The sequence below is a fragment of the Anser anser genome (assembly GCF_964211835.1).
Source record: "Anser anser genome assembly, chromosome: 3".
NCBI lineage: Eukaryota > Metazoa > Chordata > Aves > Anseriformes > Anatidae > Anser > Anser anser.
This window is the reverse complement of record NC_139722.1, coordinates 10743679-10762351: the sequence shown is the minus strand read 5'-3', so window position 1 is coordinate 10762351 and position 18673 is coordinate 10743679. Positions and strand designations below refer to the sequence as shown.

The following is an 18673-nucleotide window of genomic DNA, read 5'->3' as shown; positions in this document are numbered from 1 at the left end:
ACAAGGAGTTGTAGGTTTCAAAATCAAACTGTTCTTTTTCCAACTGTGTGACTTAAGAACAGTGTCCTGTTTAATTATGCAGATTCCTTCCATTTGTGCCTCTTCTATCTTTGAGGTTTTGTTTCCTTGCCTTTGTTAAACTGATTATTTCATAACACACATACTTTAAGTGGTATATATTAAAAAAAAAAAAGAAGAAAGAACATCAGTGTGCTGATCATACTTTATTTTATTAAAATAAGTTACAAGACCACAAAGTACTTTCCATTTTAATGGACAAATGCCAGAGGCACGTTTTTTACTCTGCCTAGCCATTTCACAGTTTTATATGATGTGAATACTTTTCCATTCCTTTCTTTCCTGTATTTACTTTTAAATAAGAGAATAAGAATGCAGTTACTGCAGAATAACGGTACCTGCTGTACTACTTGCAGTACAGACCAAAGCACAGCAGGTATAGGTAGCTTTATGGTTACAAAGTGACTGTACATGAAGATCCTCAGGTTATATTTTCAAGAGGGTTGTCTTCCTGAAGTCTTCTTGACACTTGTAAATAATAACAAACCAAATGCTGTTCTGTAAGCTGTGCAACAAAATAAAGCTTGCTGAACACAATAAAAAATAATTGCTTCTGAAATATTATTTTGGGATCTATCTAAGTAGAATGGTAGCTCAGACAACCTGCTGTCTCTCTTGATATGCTTGCAGCTTCTCAGACACTTCGTCTAGTGGTCAGTTGTTAAGGGCAATACAATAGGTGGCTATGAGGTTTGGTTTATTTATGTTTCTCATTACTGCATTTTACACAGAAAATCAGATTCTAAATGAAATCAATACATGCTTGAACAAGAACTTTCAAAACATTTTAGAGAGCTGTCAAGGTCTGTTAACTTCCCAAATTTTCTCTACAACCCCAATTTCTTACAAGAAGTTGGAGCGAGTGACATTCACGGCTGAGGAGCAGCAGATGCTGCTGCTTTTTCCAGTTTGTTTTGAAAGGAAGCTAGGGATACAAATTGCCCAGCAAAGAGGGACTTTGAAAGAAAGCTTTGGTTCTTTGTAATGAAGTATACTGCTAACTTGAAACTACTACCATCTCATTTAATATTAGTGCTTTGGGGTAGAGAGATAGTCTGTTCTTTTGAGATAGATATTGTGCTACTGTCAAGATGGCATTACAGGGTTAATTAACTTGGCACTCAGTTTTAATTACTTAGACTCCCTGGAATGGTGTATGATCCAAGGAAAATCAGATTCTCCCCTTCACCCTTCCCAGGCAGATAAAGTGAATTCAAGGAGAATTCAAGGTGAATTCAAGGAGAATCCCTCTCCTACAAGGAGAGGGATTTACACTTAGACCTATAAAAATAACTTTAAATTTATTCAAGAACTGGGAAAGTTATGTCTATGGTAGAAGACTTCATTTGGCTTTCAGAAACCTTGGTGAACTGAAGAAACCATTTATCTGTATAAATGATGAGTTAATATACAAAACTTACTAGTCTCCCGCGTTGATTAATCTGAAATATCCCCCTTCATTGATTTTGAAGCCCCAGGGCTCAGGATGACAACCACAGACCTAGTACTCCCCTACATTAATTCCTATTTGAACAAGAGCACCTTTCACAGAAGAAAAGCATGTAGTCTCAGAAATTTCCAGCACTGAAAACCTACCACAACCTTTGGTAAACGGTCAACCGTGATCAACCACTCTCACTTTTAAAAATTGTGCCTGATGCTGAATCACAGCTTGTCCAACATCCAGTTATTAGTTCTTCTCATTCCATCTGAGGACATTTATGCCAGCATTCAGGTTTGCTACCACACCACAGAATTCACCATTTTTATTTTTCCTCCCACATGTTTGTGAAACGTCTAATCTGGGGGCCAGCTACATTTCTGTTTGCTGCCGCAATGCAATGAATGAAGCCAGTGAACCCTGCAGCCCACGCCTGAGAAGCGCTGCAGCCTGGATGCTCGCCCAGTACCCCACGCTCAGCACCCTGCCCCGCAGCCCTCCCACTCTGCCTGATATCTGCCTGATTTATCCCAGCAGCTGGGTAGTAATAGGCTAGCGGTTTTTCACACAAGAGAACTTGCATGAAAACTATTTGGGACCCTGCCTGCCTGCAGAGTTGGAAGCCTAACCACAGCTAGTCAGACAACTGTCATGCTGCCTATGAAGGTGTCTTGAAAATTTGGGGACATATACAGGCTACTAATAGCAGAGCTCAAAAGTGAGCATGTACTGTAAACGCCATCTGAAAAAATTACAAATAGAGCAACTTTTGATGTTCAACATAACACATATTATCCTGGTGATGTGGGGATGTGCATTTTATCTGCACCTTGATATGAAAACGCTTCAAGGAAATGTGAAAACATAACAGTATTGGCAACACGCACAATTTCACTCCTTGACATTAATAAAATCACCAAGAAAATACTTTCTGTTGAGAGGCACGTTTCCCCCTGGCTTGTATCAAAACAGCTACCTCCAAAATACCAGTAAAGAGCTGAACACATAAGAAAAAGGATATGTTTTGTGGACAGAGCTTGGAGGCGTGAAGTGACCGAGTCCTGCAGTGCAGCTATGGCTTCACACTTACAGGCCTCCTCAGTTGTTACAAGACTGCTTGTTGAGGCTCCTAAGAGAGAAAACAGCATTTAGAATACTTACGAAAATATTTAAAAGCCAAGAAAGTGCATGATTCTGCAAGGGGAGTTGAAGCCAGGCTGTAAGACTGAAGCCCAGGGCAGTTGGGAGGGAAAGGTGGCAGAGATGGTGGCCAACGTGTAGCTGGATGTGTCCTATCTCCAAGAGCAGGACAAGCAAGGTACCACTTTTACCACTTTGTAAATAACACAAAATAGCAGGAACACATGCATTAGTTTGAAATAGTAAGCAATAGAGGTTCAGCTGTGTCATCAACGTGTTTCACCTCCCACGTACTCTTGGTTTATAACAGTGGCAATAAACATGCATAGGGAATATCGTTCCTCATTCATCAGGAGGTGTGGACATGAGCCCATCCAATGTCACATCAATATATATGGAGGGAACAACAATGGTCAAATGGGTTCAAATGAATTTCAAATCTAGTAGGAAAGCACAACAGTATTAATGGAGGAGTCAGTATGGAAGAGAAGTGATCAGCCTCTTAGGAAAGAGGAAGCAAACATTGCCATCCTTTGCAGTGATTCCATTTAATTTGTTCCTAGTTCTTGCCCTCAGACTTGCAGGCTTAACAAGGACCAGGGCCTCAACTGTCCTCAAGAATTCTTTTTTCTCCGTAATCCGCCACAAAACTAGGGATGTTCATAAACAAAGGGCTCAGAAATGTGATAATTTGACAGTGGCATAATGACATGTCAAGCATCAGCTGATGACTGTGAATTCTTATCTCTGTGAAAGGCAAGTTAACTTCACCTACTCCATAAAGAAAATACGCAAGCTGCACCAGTTGCTTCAGGTTAAGAACAAACAATACCAACAACTACTGAAGCACTGCTACTATAGTCAGATTACCATGTACGTCTGAGGCCAGAATACTAAGCTTCCAAAGGCAGCACCTCTTTAAAAGATCTACAATTATGAAATGCCCTTTCAACAAGAGATAACCCGTATGCAATTGCTGTTTCCTTATACATGTTTTTTGCATTGCTTGGCAGAAGATTATTCAATTGTTTTTTCTCCAGATATATAAATGCATAGCTAATCAATGCTAAGCAAATTATGAGACCATTTTAACAGTAAAACAATAGAAATACTATACCTGGAGATAGTTTCTCTTTTTTTCTTAATTATTTTGGTTTCTCTCTTTATTTATCATGCCATTGATACTTCCATTTTACATGGAAACTGATGGCTGCTTCAGTTACAGAAAATGACTGAAATATGAATTTTAACTTTTCTTCATTCAGTGTTTCACTCAAAAAAAAAAATCTATGAACAGATTCATTTCAGGCAGAGCAAAAATTCATTTGCGAATTTCACCACAGAAACTGGTGTCTTCTTGATTCCACTGAACCTGTATTTGTTCAGCTCCCTATTTTGAAACATCCTGCTGGCGTTATGGCCGATGTACAAAGAAGAGCTGTTCAAGATTCAGTTGGAGGAAGGCCAGTTCAAAATATCACACCAACGTGGTTGGTTTCCAACTGACTGCCAGTGAAGTCTGCATGTTTGCATTTAAATTCTTCAGTGACAGATACAGATCTTCCTTGAGTTATGTCTGCTTTAGCCAAATTACTTTTACATATGGCAACTGTCCAAGGGTATCCTGAAGTCTTCTACAGAGCTTCTGTGAAATTTAGAGTCTTCCAGTATTTGATATGCAAAATCATGGGCAACTCCACTGCTACTGGGACGCCCAACAAGTCACACAAAACATGCTAGAGTTGTGTTTTTTTTACACTGTTTAAGTCCAGACCTACAAAAATTACTATTTTGGTAGATGGTGTTTAGCTATACTCAACGCTTTTATATTTTGCTTTTACACAGGTCAACTTCATGTAATGTCAAATCATCCTTGCTCCGAGAAGTAGCAGATCAGACAAGACACCTCTTCAGGTACTTTCACTCTGAACAGTTTATACCATTATAGCCCATGCAGTTGGAGGAGTGGAAAAGAGCATGGGGCCTAGCATTGCAGTTGTTCTTCTGACACCAGTTGTGTTCCCTTCCAGGCCCCCACTCTCCTCTATATGCTGGTACACAGTTGAGTCCTCTGCCCCAGAGACAGATGCCCCAACCTTGCCAGTACTTCTAGTTATTCAGGTTTCATAAGGAAATGTATATTATAACAGATTAAAAAAAAATATATATACAATGAAATCCTTAAATGTGTGGTGATAGGTAAGAGTCAAGTGTAGTTTTAAATACAGTAACTGCTATAACTAAAGAAGTATCAAACTAGCTCAAAACATTATTGGAAATAGACAGAAAAGAATGAAAAGGGATTATACTTCTAGGGAGTTAGTGAGTTGATAAAAAGTTTCTTGTGGAGATTGAAAGGATTTAACACATTAAAGAGAGGTACTTTAATAAACATGTTCAGAATAAAAATATTAAATTATTACTTGAGCATGTTTTCTCATCTGGATTTAAGGTAAAGCCTTCGTAGCAGTCACAGGTGTACGACCCCTCGTTACTCACACAGACCTGCTCACAGTCATGGGTTCCTGGTGCACATACATCGATTCCTACAAAATGCATTTTGGAGAAGCAGTTATCCAAAAACAAGAAAACCTTTTAAAATGTTTCCCAATGGCAGTGCTTCTCCATGCTGGGAACTTATACTGCATGAACTCTCACTAGCAGCTACTGAGATGTGTAACTGATGTTGCCTTGGGGCAGTGATCTAAAACCAGTTGTTTTACTGGGGTCTCTCTCGGTCCTTACTTTTACAGCCTGTGATGCTGACCACAGCTGTCTGACCTGACCAGATGTGAAGCACCAGCTCACCTCCAAAGGCATGCTAGGAAAGATTTCCAGTACACGGTAGCTTTACAGTGAGGATGCTGGGAAGGAAAGGAAGGCTTTTACAATAATAGCAATTTTAGCGTAACACAAAGCCACTGGGAAGCTAAAGAAACAAACAGCAAAATGAAATTCGGCCTGGAGGGAGGACATCACCCCAGGCTGTCTCCTGCATGATGGTATGCAGTTTCCGCAGCGCTGCAAAGTGTGTGACTGTGACTAACCCCAGCTCTTGTCTTTTCAATTATTTCTCAGTTCTGGGTTTGCTGATTGTTGCATAATTGCACTTAGTGAAATACAATGAAGGCCTTCATGACAGGGTGATAAGGAAGAAGCAAATGCTAGACAGTTAATGGCACTGGTGCACATGAAGCACCTTATGTATCTAAATGATGCTCAAAGAGGAAAAGGCAGAGTGACATAGAACTGTCTTATAATGCTTAAATGCACGTGTAAGTTTCTTAAATAGATACAAATACATTAACCTGCTAACGAGAGTGATTTCAATACATCTGCCTGGTTGGGGAGGGCATGGGGGGACAGGGGACAGCAGTCTGGTCTTACTTGAGCACGTCTTCTTGTCTGGGTTCAGGGTGTAGCCCTGATAGCAGTCACAGGTATAGAAGAGATCGTCTCTCACACAGACCTGCTCGCAGTCATGCCTTCCAGGTGCACACATGTCGACAGCTAAGGAAGGCATTGGAGAAGAACATTAACCAATACCCAAACTTCAGACTGTTTATTTGGCATCAGTAGTTCCCATCTGGATTCAAACCAGGACGTTTTCATTGCACATCAGCACGCTATTAGCTGTAGTAAGGTATACAGAGTGTGTTCTTATCTGTCTGTCAACATCACGAAGTTCATATGATTTTTGGAACTGCAGCAACGCTTTTTTTGTGTTGTAACAGATTGCAGAGGAACTGAACTAGCAGTGACCCAGTTACAAAATAATTATCCAAAGGAATTCAGAGAACAAATATCTGGATTTTAAGAGAGCATTTGGCATTTTTTCAACTCTGATGGAGTTGGATAAGACACTGTTTTATTGGAGTGAAAAGACCATAAACAGAAGAGTATACATGGCTGCTAAAAAAAAGAAAGACGTGGCAACCGCTGCCAGTTACAAAGTGGGCACTTTATGTGTGAGGCAGAGGTTTTCTGCCAAATTTAACACATCAACTCCAAAAAAGCAAGTTGAGGAGTTCCTATATTTGGATATTTTTGTAGTAAGGAGGTCCTGTAAGGCAAAAGCAACTGAAGAAAGAAAGGAGAGAAATAAAGAAATAGAAAAAGGAAGAAAGAAGCAAGTAAACAAGAAAGAAAAGAGCCCCTCCTGGATCTGTGCTATTTTTATTATATCACAGAGACCTGGAGATGGTTGAGAAGTCACAAGCAGCCTCATGCAAAATGAGATTCAAAAGAAAAAAAAAAAAGGCAAGCATATTGGAGAAATAATCTGAAATTTGAGTATGCAGGGGGGTAATCATTGCTATGAAAGGAGATTGAGGACTGGACTCACAAAAGGGATGCCTCACTGAATTCACATTCCTTCACAGACGTTTGCAGTCTCTATGTAATACCAGCTGAGAGTTAATCTTAGGATCTGATTTACAAAATCAACTCCTAAACTAGGCAGGAGGAAATATCGAGAAAATGGTTTTGCCTCTTTGAGATGCAAGAACTGTGAATTAATTGGAGGGATTTGCATACGAATTTCCTGGATGTGGAAGCCTGGGTTTGTCACACAAAATATAGTAAGGAAAGGGATTGTGATGAAAGTGGAAAAAAGGGTTTTATATAAATAAATCATCAGTGAGACATACAAGGAAATGAAGGGTGAACTTCAAATGCTAATCAAGTGAAAATGATACAGAATACATATTAAGCCATATGTACCATATATTTATATATACATCCTTATGTACCAACCATGTCAATGCTTCTATTCTCCACAAGAGACCAGCACTGGGAAAGAACATTTCTCCCCAGCCCCTAGAGCTCTAAAGCCAGAGTGTTTTTTAAGTTTCAAACACATCCACCAGGAAGAGTGATTACACTCATGGTGTGATTACACAGGCTGTACTCTGTCCTCCAGCACAGACCCTGCTCTTCTTTGTCTCATTCCCACATCTTCGTTATGCTGGTTTGCTGAAGAGCTTCCTGACACAGGTAGTGCATGTCACATATCCCCACCAAATATATTATCCTTCCCCTCTCTCAGGTGGATATGGCAATTTGTGCCCCTTGAGAGTGAAAATATTGTGAAGTCCCCAGGGAAATGCCAAATGGCATTTTAATTACAGCAATTACAAGCTTCACACAACTGTAGAAGAGTCACAAGTCTCAAATTATTACTGGAAACATGAAGAAAAACCTGAAGTTGCACTGTGCTTTCAGGAGTTGTACAAACTCTTCAATAAGGTATTAGAAAAAGAACATAAGTTAACCTGACTTAGAAGAGTTATTTGATTTTAGCTGAACACAGTATTTCCTTGACCAGGTCCTACCTGAGCAAGTCTTCTTATCTGGATTCAGAGTGAATCCTTCAAAGCAGTCGCAGCTGTAGGATCCATCAGTTTGCCGACAGACTTGTGCACAGTCATGCCTCCCAGGTGCACACAAGTCCATGGCTGTGGAGGACCATGTTTTAGAGAAGAAACCAATTAATCCCTCACTGACACTCAAGCATTTTAAATACTTCAACATTTATAAACACAATTTAATTAGGATTCAAAATAGGATCCGACCAGCGCCTTACTGCATTATTATATTATGCTGCAGACAACTGAATTCGGTTACTGATCATTTAATGCAGGAGGCAGATATCTGGGCTCCAGGACATCACTATACCATGTCTCGCACAGTCTGATTTTCATCTGCAATTCCGGCTGCCCTGAATAACCCCACAAAGGCTGAAGCTAAAGCACCGCACTGAGACGGGCAATAACCTACCATGTTGTTGTTTCGTGCAATATTAGCGGTAACTATGATGAATCCAAATTCATACTCTCATCTGAAGGCAGGCACAAAAAGCTAGGAATGTCATGTACGAGTACTATTAAATGGCAAGGAGATATGAAACCTAGTTAGAAAAACAACAATGCCAAAAACGAAGCAGAAGCACTGGGAGGTTATGGTCTCTCTTCAGACATGAGAGGTATGAAAACTTCAGTGAGAGGAGTGCTTGTCTGTTCTCCAAAGGAGGGAGGCCCTTACCAGGTACAAAATAGCTGCTTCAATGCTGGTTCTGCTCAAAACTTCTGGATTTAAAAGAGCAACTCCGGAATATATATATATATATATATATATTTGGGGAAAAAAAATCATAATAAGCTAACTTTTCAGAGTGACAATTCAAAGAGGAAGAAAGGACGAAAGTGCTTATGGTGAAAGGTTGGGGTTGCTATATTGTGGAGTCCTGCATAGCTTAGAAACAGAAGCAGCAAGTTGTAAAAAAAAACAAGCAAAAAACATCAAACAAACAAAACCACTGACTTTTGACAGGGGAGATGGAGGGGATATGGAAAAATCATCAGGTTTTAAGTTCTCTATGGACCAGTGGCACTCGGTCTCCAGTGGAGACACAGTGCTGGTGGGCATCTCTGGCATAGGTTCCTCCTCTCCCAGGGACTATGTTTATGAAGTACTATGAAGATCATAAAATGGTAGGTCGATGGCAATTTATTTATTTATTTATTTATTTTAACTCAAGATATTTAAAGAAAAGTACAATTTTATTGGTATTTGAACCAAGGGGAAAGGCTACAGGTGCATTCTCATTTTAAGAGTTGATACCTGCAAGCAGTTTTTCAACTAGAAGCAATGAAGATAACTCAGAAAATATGTCCATGTCTCCATAAGTGTCATGTATTAAAGTAGCCTTTAATTCTTACCTGAGCAAGTCTTTTTATCTGGGTTCAGGGTGTAGCCTTCGTAGCATTCACAGACATAGGACCCGTTGTTACTCACGCAGATCTGATCACATTCATGCTTCCCAGGTGCACACACATCCACAACTGCAAAACACACGTGAGACGAACATTTTCAAGTGCATTTCTATTTGGAATCAACTCAGAAATGGCAAGAGTAATTGAAGGAATTAGAGTAAATGGTAGGAGAAAATATCTATATGGTGTCCACATCTGAAGACTTTGTTTTGACATCTGGCCCTAATGAATGGTTCTGCAGGCATAATAAAAAGGATGGTGAGGCAATCAAACTACTTCTCACCATTGCTTCCAGAAGACTTATTTATTAATTATTTATTATTAGATTTATTATTAAAGGGGATACAGACATTCACTGTTTCAACAGAAGTACAAAATAGCTTCTGAAGTCCAACTGTGTTATTAAAAAAGAGATTTATTTTTGTTTTCTAATTTAATACATTTACCAAAGGAGTAATACCTGAGCAAGTTCTCTTATCTGGATTCAGCGTGTAGCCTTCAAAGCAATCACAGAGGTAGGATCCACCGTTACTCACGCAGACCTGCTCACAGTCATGGGTCCCAAGCGCGCATGTATTCGCAGCTACAGAGGACGTTTACACAAAAAGCATTTCAGTCATCCCAAAGGAAAGAAACGTTCATTAATAATTTACTCTTACAAAAGTACTTCACATCTAGCACGGTTTGCTGGATCAGTAGTAGGAAATTTCAGTACTGAGTCACTATCACAGAAGTTGCAGTCATCTTTTGCATCATTTTGCAGCCAGAAGAAAGGTCATAAATGACCCTGAAATAGCTCCCCACCTGAGGGGGCAGAAAGACAAGACTGATCTGCAAAAGAAGTGTGACAGGGAGAGAGAGATTTTAAGCATTTAGGACCATTACGTTGGAAATGGGAACTCGGCAATGAAAAAGACCTGGTTTAACTTGCTAAACTCTGCTTACTGGCATACAAGCTGATTTATGAATTCCTGCTGTATTGTAGAAAGCCTCTCATGTAAAATGAAATGTGACGGCACAATAAAATAAACTAAGTTACAACAGAAGGAGCATCGAGACTAGGAGGAACAGAAAAACAACTCAGAGGCACTAGGATAACAGGCTGTCTCCTCAGGGATAAAAGGAGTGTCTGTGAACACCGGTCCAGGCGGATCAGCCACCAAAGAACGCAGGCAGTGCACGATGGGCACGTGAGAGCTGCAGCTGCCTTGCTCCATCAGGTTTAAAAAGTCACATCCAAAAGAGGATACGGAGGAAAGCCTACAGTAAGGCAGCTTTACAGGCACGGCAACCTCCTGACTGAAAGACAATACAGAAATAATGCCCGAGCCTTAGAGAAAATGAAACTGCATGCTACAAAATGAGATGAAATTTGAGCAGACTGGCTAATTCCCCAGCAGACAGTAAGGTTATCTCATCGGAATGAGAAAACAGTGATATGAAAAGCAGCGTGATGGATGGCAGCTGGATATAAGTTTGCTGTTATGACAGGGCAGACAAAATGCCTGTGATAACACTGGGCTGTCTCTGCAATGAGCTACATGTGCTGACAGTCTTTTCATTCACAAGTCTGACCACCAATCTAATTAACTTCTGTCCAATTTTTCTCAAGTGTATTTAGCTTTGGATATGCTGCCTCTGTGGATCACCTCAAGATGTGCCTGTAAAGAAAACCTAGATACTCACTTAAATTTATATAATTTATAAGTGACTACATTTAAATGAGATGAAAACAGGAAGAAGAAAGGGAAGAGGGAAAGCTGAGAAAATGAGGGAAGGCAAAAATGGGAGTGAAAAGGAAGAAGGAAGCAAAGGAGAGAAGAAAAATGGAGAGACAAGCCTGTTGAGTTATTACCTGAGATTTTACTTAGATGAGTAGCTACAATGTGGATATGGCATAACGGTAAAATCAAACTTAAAAGCAGTAGTGGTGAGATAAGAAATGACGAACAAGGGTTCTTGAATGTTCTCATTATTTCTGAATGTGAGGCAACATTTCTTGTTTTCTAAAAAGTGGAAGATTTAGATATCCCCTTGTGAGACAGAAAGTGTGTCTTGTCTTTCTATAGGCAAAAAAAAATAAAAATAAAAAAATCTGAAACCAAGCCAGTGTCTTTTCATTCTGTTATATTCTTGGGAATAAGAGAATTCGTATGAATGATTTATGAACAAAATCTGTGGGTGATACTTTCAAGCAAACTCAGAAGCTCAGATTCAGCTGGTCAGATTTTTGTGGTAGGAAAGGCAAGCTTCCACTGACTTTGACACCAATTCAAGGCTAAGATTTTCCATCTCCAGGATGGTCTCACCATCCTGGTGATGCTCTAAATGCATCAAGGACCTGATCTTAGCCAACTATTTTGACCCTGAACATTAGTTTTCCTGTTTTCAGTTCACACCACAAACAAACTTGTTTGGCTTGGCCAATGCAAAGAACATCCTAATTGTCACTGGTGAGTCCAGATTTCTGTCTGTCCAAAAAACAGTTCAGAGCTGGAAAAGACTCGGTTTGACCACACTATATAACAAGACTGTCTTAGATTCATTTTGTTTGTAAGAGCCTTTTGAAATAGCATGCCCTTTACCCCGTTTTTGTTCATGAATCCTACAGATTCTGGCTAACTGCATGTAGGAAACTCAGAGTTACGCTGGAAATACATAAGTGTGAGCTCTCTTTGGTATATCCTCCAGCTTAACAGGAGAATAATTGCTATGCCTCATCACAGTAAACAGTAGTATTGCATTTCAGAACAAGAGATTTTTCTTTGGTGCTATGAAAAGACTCGCTTTCACTAGAACATAGGTGAAAAATAAATGCTATTTTCACAGCACTCATACCTGTGCAGCTAGGTGGGGGCTTGCACCCGCTTCCAGCTACCAGAAAGAGGATGTGGTCACATCAGCAACACAACATGATGTCAAGCCAGACCTCAAGCATTTCCTATGTTAATTATTGGGCAAAGTGTCCTGCCTACAGATGGTCCTACACATTTATTTCATACCTAGAGAAAGAAGTCTATTCACTCTAAATGTATTCAAAAGGTACGGTAGTAATTTTTAGCAAGGCTCTGAAATAACGAAGTAACACATTCTTGCCAGCCAAGTTCCTGAGGCAATGGCTGCTACTTGAATTCTCTCACAGTGTTCTTTGCACCTGATTTTATTTGCCAGAGACTTATTTTACAAGGCATTTCCTTAGAATTTTACTGGAAAAATCTACTTAATACAAGTTGCTTTAATTGTCAAGAAGTCATTGTTTCTTTGTGGGTAGGGCTGTGGCATAGCTGTTTATAGGCAAACCTCAATTCTCCAGGTACACCATAGATTTTTGTCAATGACAATGACAACCCACGCTGGTCTAGCATTGTTAGTGGTGTTCTCGCCCAAACCATACACACATCCAGCACTCTTCCAAGACCAGCCCTCAAAGAGCAAAGCCCAGCCCCCAGGAGCTGCTGAAGCAGCTCTCTGTCAAAATCTAGTGGCAGAGGAACAGGGAAGGGTTGGCACACCAAAAAAGCCCAGGAACGCCTGCCCAGTGAAAGCCCATCCTGAGAGAACACGCCGTTGTGTTCAGGCACTTTGTCCTGGCATCAAATTTCTCAAGCTAGTGTGGCAGTTCACCTGATTTTTGTAGTCTGAACCTATAAGGAGCTCTTCAGAACCAAACTTCCACCCTCCTTCCTTCCTACCCAGATGGGAACAGAAATGAGCAGCCTGCACAGCTCCAGCGTGGGCTCTCAGCATGTCAGTAACAGGACGTAGCTGAATCCCAGCCAGGCTGCAGTGCCTTCTCATGCACTAAATCATGCCAACTGCACAAGAACATCCCCTGAAATCGGTCCTGTTCCTTTCACGGTGAGGTTACTATTCAAAGTGAAAGGCGATTACTCAGCCTCCACTGAATAAAAGAGTTGACTTGTTTGCCCAACCGATGGCAATGGAAATATGTAAATGCGATACATAACACTTCTCGAAATAAAAACTTCTTTCTTAGGGAGTGGAACCACAGTTGGAGCCAAAAGGAGCCAAATTACACTACCGTCTTGGACTGACCACCTTACCGCAGAAAGTCTCTCTGAACTTGGATGTCAGCTTTTCGATCACACCATAGGTCTCCACATAAAAGACGTGTTCATCCAGCGGCTCGCTGGCCATCACCCTCAGGGACTGCATGTCGGCACGATCTACCCCAACTGCGTAGATCTCAATGCCAGCTGTCCGGGCGCTCGCTGCCACGTCTTGAACCTGGTCTTGTGGCCGTCCATCTGTCACAACAATGACCACCTTGGGGATATTGAAGTTTGCTGGCCGGGTACCCATCTCCTCGGTGAAGACTTCATCCATGGCAGTTTGGATGGCAAGGCCAGTCATTGTGCCAGCAGACAAAGGCTGAATGTGAGAGATGGCCTCCTTCATAGAGGCTTTATCAAAGTAGGTCCGGAGGGGAAACTCTACCTTGACAGTGCTGGCGTAATTCATGACTGCCACGCGGGTTGTTCTTTCACCAACGTCCAGAGTGTCAATCATTTTTGACAGAAAGACTTTCACTTTCTCAAACTCTTCAGGTCGGACACTACGGGAGCTGTCTATGATGAAGACAAGGTCTAGGGGCCGGTTCTTGCAAGCAGAGTCTGTCAGGAGGGAAGGAAAGCACATCAGTCATCTTCACAGGACTGTGAAGGCAAACTACCTCCACCAGATAAACACAGGCACCCTTCATTCTCTAGGAAGAGTCTTAAAATTATAGGGGCAACACACTGGAAATTCTTAAGTAGTCCTTTTGACAAGTAATACATGATTGAGCACTTTTAAGCTTTAAAAGATGGTCACATTGAGCCCCCAAAATAATGCCTGGCTATCCTTGAAACAAGGGGGTTGTAGTTCGCATGCAGCAGCCTACACGGAAGTGTTTTAATATGTAAATGAACTTACTTTTTCTTCTTACAGATAAAGCTTGAATTCATTTTTGTAACAACAGAAATGAAGCAGTAAAACAATGGGACAGATTACATAGTGAACAGATGTTAACAATATTTGTTAGCAGTAGCTGTTATAGCAGATTGACGACTGGAAATTATTTCTTGTTTGTAATTCACAATCCAAAGTACACAACAAGAAAAAATAAAGGCCAACAGGAACAAGATGCAGACCATGCTGTGATAAATGCTTCTTAAGCAGTTGTTACTGCGTTAAAGCTTCTATAGCAGTTATTATATATAGAAGTCATTATTCATGAAGCAATTTTACATGTCAAAATGAACATTTACACACATATTTGTAGCTTCTAAAGTTCCTCACTGACATAGAAATCTAGACTGAACATAAAAGCCATAGCTCAGAGCAAAGACAAGCATCTCTTCAAGGAAAACTAAAAAGAATCGAGACAGCAGCAGCAGGCAACCAAAGCTGAACACTCCCTGTCCTGGGAGCCTTGACCTTGATGCCACCATGAACTTAGTTTCTATCATCAAGGTATGGATTTGTAATACTGGTTTAAGAAAAACAGACTGCCCAAAAGCAGAGTGTTCTGTTCCTCCAAAGGAGATGCTCCTGCTCAAGTATCATTGTCTAGCAAAAAGTGTTCAGTCAGCTTGAATATACTACATGAAGAGTAGCTTTTAGAGCCTGACACACCTCTTCCAGCTACTATCAGGTTGACTTATTATGCCATTCCAGCTTTAAAGTAAAAAATAAAAAGTAAAAATAATTTAAAAAAAATCATTTTCTTCAGAAGTCTCTTAAAAGCAGAGATGAAAACAACGCTTTTTTTCCAATATGTTAAAGAACTTCTTTCTCTTGCGCAAGTGAAAAAGGAGGGAAAATAACAAATTGCACAGATACATCTTACTTTGATCACGAAGCACAGTAGTAGAGTTGATTTTGCTTTGGGACAGGGAAATGGACTGCATGAATCTAAGATCCCATCCAGGTATATTATATATAATTTTACATGCATCCCATAACTCAGAGTTTGCATAAGCATTTAGAAGAATGGCTTTGTGCTCCTCGTGAAGCTTGGAAATATGAGGAAATATTTGTACATGCAGGTGTATCTGAAGACATAAAAGAAGAAAGATGCACAATGGTCATCCTAAAAAAAATGTATAAAAATGATCTTTTTTAGATTAGGGAACAAAACTTTTCAGGAGCCTAGTATTGCTATGAGTCTGAAGCAGAGATGGTTTGAAAACTAAACAGGTAGCTAGGGAGAAAAGAGGGGACGGGAAGGGAAGGGAAGGGAAGGGAAGGGAAGGGAAGGGAAGGGAAGGGAAGGGAAGGGAAGGGAAGGGAAGGGAAGGGAAGGGAAGGGAAGGGAAGGGAAGGGAAGGGAAGGGAAGGGAAGGGAAGGGAAGGGAAGGGAAGGGAAGGGAAGGGAAGGGAAGGGAAGGGAAGGGAAGGGAAGGGGAGGGGAGGGGAGGGAATCACAGGATGGCCGAGGTTGGAAGGGACCTCTGGAGGTCAGCCGGTCCAAATAGTTGCCACTTCTGCCTACAAGCACACCCTTGGACCGCTGCAGCTCCAGCAAGACGTCCCCAGCACACACCTTTCCAGTCCCCCTTTGCAAAAGCAAGCAGGGAAGAAATCCCAAAGAGCAGCCGGGGCAGGTAGCACCCGGAGAGGCCGGGTAGCAGCGAGCAAAGCAGGCAGCGAGAGAGCTCCAGGCATCATCCCCGGGGCAGGGCAGCCCCCAGCAGCGGGCAGAGGAGGCAGCTCCGGCCGGGGGGGACCCGGGGGGCAGCGGGGCCGGTACCTGCCGCGCCGTGGCTCCCGGAGAAGCCGCTGCCCAGCGGCTGCCGGCGGAGGCGGTGCGGGACGCTCCGTGCCCCGGGCTGCAGGAGCAGCAGGAGGAGCAGGAGAAGAACCGGGCAGCAGCCGAGGATGCCGAGCGGCCGCCGCATGGTGCCCCGTGCCCGCCCGCCCCGCCGCCCGGCATTTAAAGCCGCCGGGAGGTGGCGGCTGCCCCCGCCTCGAACGGGGCGTGCGGCCCCGGGAGGGAAGGGAAGGGCAGGGCTGCGGGCACCGGCCTCGCCAGCGGGGAGCGGAGGGTGCAGATGGAAAGGGAGCCGTGTGCCCGCCGCCGAAATCTTCTGGCACGGGTCTGCTAACTTCACGCTGCGAGGCTCGAGTGAGTCCCCAAGGCAGAATTTGCAAAGAACGGGAGAGAAAGCTCACAGCAAGGCACACAAAGATGCCTTTGTTCTCAGTCCCAAACCCTAGCTGTCTAAGTCCTACCGTTTTCTGTGGGAAGCTGAGCAAGGTTAGGCAGAACCATAGAACCATTAAGGTTGGAAGAGACCTCCGAGGTCATCTGGTCCAACCATCCCCCTACCACCAATGTCACCCACTAAACCATGTCCCTAAGCACCACATCCAACCTTGCCTTGAACACCCCCAGGGACGGTGACTCCACCACCTCCCTGGGCAACCCGTCCCAATGCCTGACTGCTCTTTCTGAGAAGAAATGTCTCCTCATGTCCAACCCCAACCTCCCCCGGTGCAACTTGAGGCCATTCCCTCTAGCCGTAAGAACTATGGCTTAGGGCACAAACCTGCTCACAACACGCCTGAGTTGAGCCGCAGTCGATGTGCAGGACTGCCAGCCTTTTCCTCCTTTAGCTGAAATGGGAACAGGAAGCTCCAATGCAGAACAGGAACAGGCCACCACACCCTCACAGCCCACCAGCAACAATCTTTGCTAAGAATTAATTCACTCCAGCCAGTGCCATCTTGACAACACCCTAGGAGAGGCCACTGTCACACCTGCAACCCACAGGGCTGCAACACCCAGCTCAAGTTCTCTGTCCCCATCCAGCCCTTCCAAGGCCTTTCAGTGTCTGCTCACAGGGTACAAAGCTAACGAGGAAATTTTTGGCTTCATTCTGTTAACACCCACTGAATCTCCCCAGTGGTGATGGATCCAGGCCAGAATATATATGCTGGGATCAATATTGAGAGGTTATCGATACTGAGAGCTTGTGTAATACACAAAGTTTCAGCTGTGTGATTCTTAGACCATTCCAAACTACAGGAAGGAGATGGGAGCAAGGAAGGTGTCACTCTCTTTTCTCAGGTGACAAGTAATAGGACACAGTCTCAAGTTGTACAGGGGAGGTTTAGATTAGTTATTAGGATAAACTTCTTCACAGAGAGAGTGGTCACACATGGGAACAGGCTGCCCAAGAAAGTGGAGGAGCCTCCGTCCCTGAAGGTATGTAAGGTGTGTGGACACAGCCCTAAGGGACATGGTGGTTTAGTGGTGGGACTCGGTAGGTCAGGCTGAGAGTTGGGCTTGATGATTTAGAAGATCATTTCCAACCTAAAATGACAGATTCTTTCAGTTTCCCTGCAGAAACTGAAATTGACTGCATTTTAGCAGTCTGCAAGCACCTAAAGACTCCCCTTTCTGGAGTCCAGACACACAAGAACACAGAAACTGGGTGCAGTTCGGACACTTGTGTGCACAGGGTAACTGGAAATGCAGGGTGCAGGACAGCAGCACAGGATATTCATGCACTGGTACAATTCAAGGTGCTCTCACAGACTGCAGCTTTGGTAAAGAGAAAACTAAGGAACCTATGGCTGATATTTGGTAATGACCAAAGGCATTTTTAAACTTCAAAGGGACAAGAAGGAGGTACGTACTTCAGGTGAGCAGAATAATCAACAGCCTGCATGCTCCACTGTTAATCCTTTCCCCTAGTTTAATCACAGATCCCTTTCATCTGCCATAGTAGGAAGCCAGTTTCTCTTCAGCTGTATTAGCAGATCATTAAAATAGCTTTTATCTGTAACCACAAAGAAGGAAGAGCAGAAAGATTTTTTTTTTAAAAGGAGAATGCCATAACTGATGTTATGGCATATGTCCAGCAACTTTGGACATTTTCCAGTGGAAATACTTTTTAGTCCTACTGGGTGTCTGTCCTGCTCTTAACATCTGAGCTTATCAGACATCGAATTTGCCCAGAGGGCTGGACACCTTGAGTACAATTCCCTCTTCCCAGCTTACGTGAGTAGCAATCAAAGAAGTAGAAGACAGTACTTAAACTGCAACAAAAGCTGCAAAATAAGCTTGTACACTGAAGGGAATCCATGTTCTCCACCTAAAGGAGGACTTCTACTGGAGAACACGGATCAACCACCAAACAACCCCATAGGAAATCAGGGTTCACTAAGCTGTATGTATATGGGATTATTTTAAGTGCTTCAGTGTACTGCAGATAAGTTTTTTTAAACAGGA

At 42.4% G+C, this 18673-nt stretch overlaps 1 protein-coding gene across 3 annotated transcripts; it reads right to left on the bottom strand.

Annotated features, from left to right (window-relative positions):
• Positions 1 to 211: 211 nt before the first annotated feature.
• On the bottom strand, positions 212 to 18548 carry MATN3 (matrilin 3). Of its 3 annotated transcripts, XM_083831261.1 has the most exons (9): positions 16187 to 18548; positions 13497 to 14066; positions 9893 to 10015; positions 9379 to 9501; positions 7993 to 8115; positions 6047 to 6169; positions 5083 to 5205; positions 2541 to 2648; positions 212 to 728 (listed from the first exon to the last, which is right to left on the bottom strand). In XM_083831261.1, exons 1-9 carry the CDS (start codon positions 16332 to 16334, stop codon positions 673 to 675), a joined length of 1497 nt encoding a protein of 498 aa, XP_083687387.1. In that variant the 5' UTR covers positions 16335 to 18548; the 3' UTR covers positions 212 to 672. The 3 variants fall into 3 exon arrangements, with proteins under 3 accessions (XP_083687387.1, XP_083687386.1, XP_083687388.1); XM_083831260.1 differs by lacking the exon at positions 212 to 728 and having other exon boundaries at positions 1337 to 2648; XM_083831262.1 differs by lacking the exons at positions 212 to 728; positions 16187 to 18548 and adding an exon at positions 15980 to 16152 and having other exon boundaries at positions 1337 to 2648.
• Between the last annotated feature and the right edge of the window lie 125 nt (positions 18549 to 18673).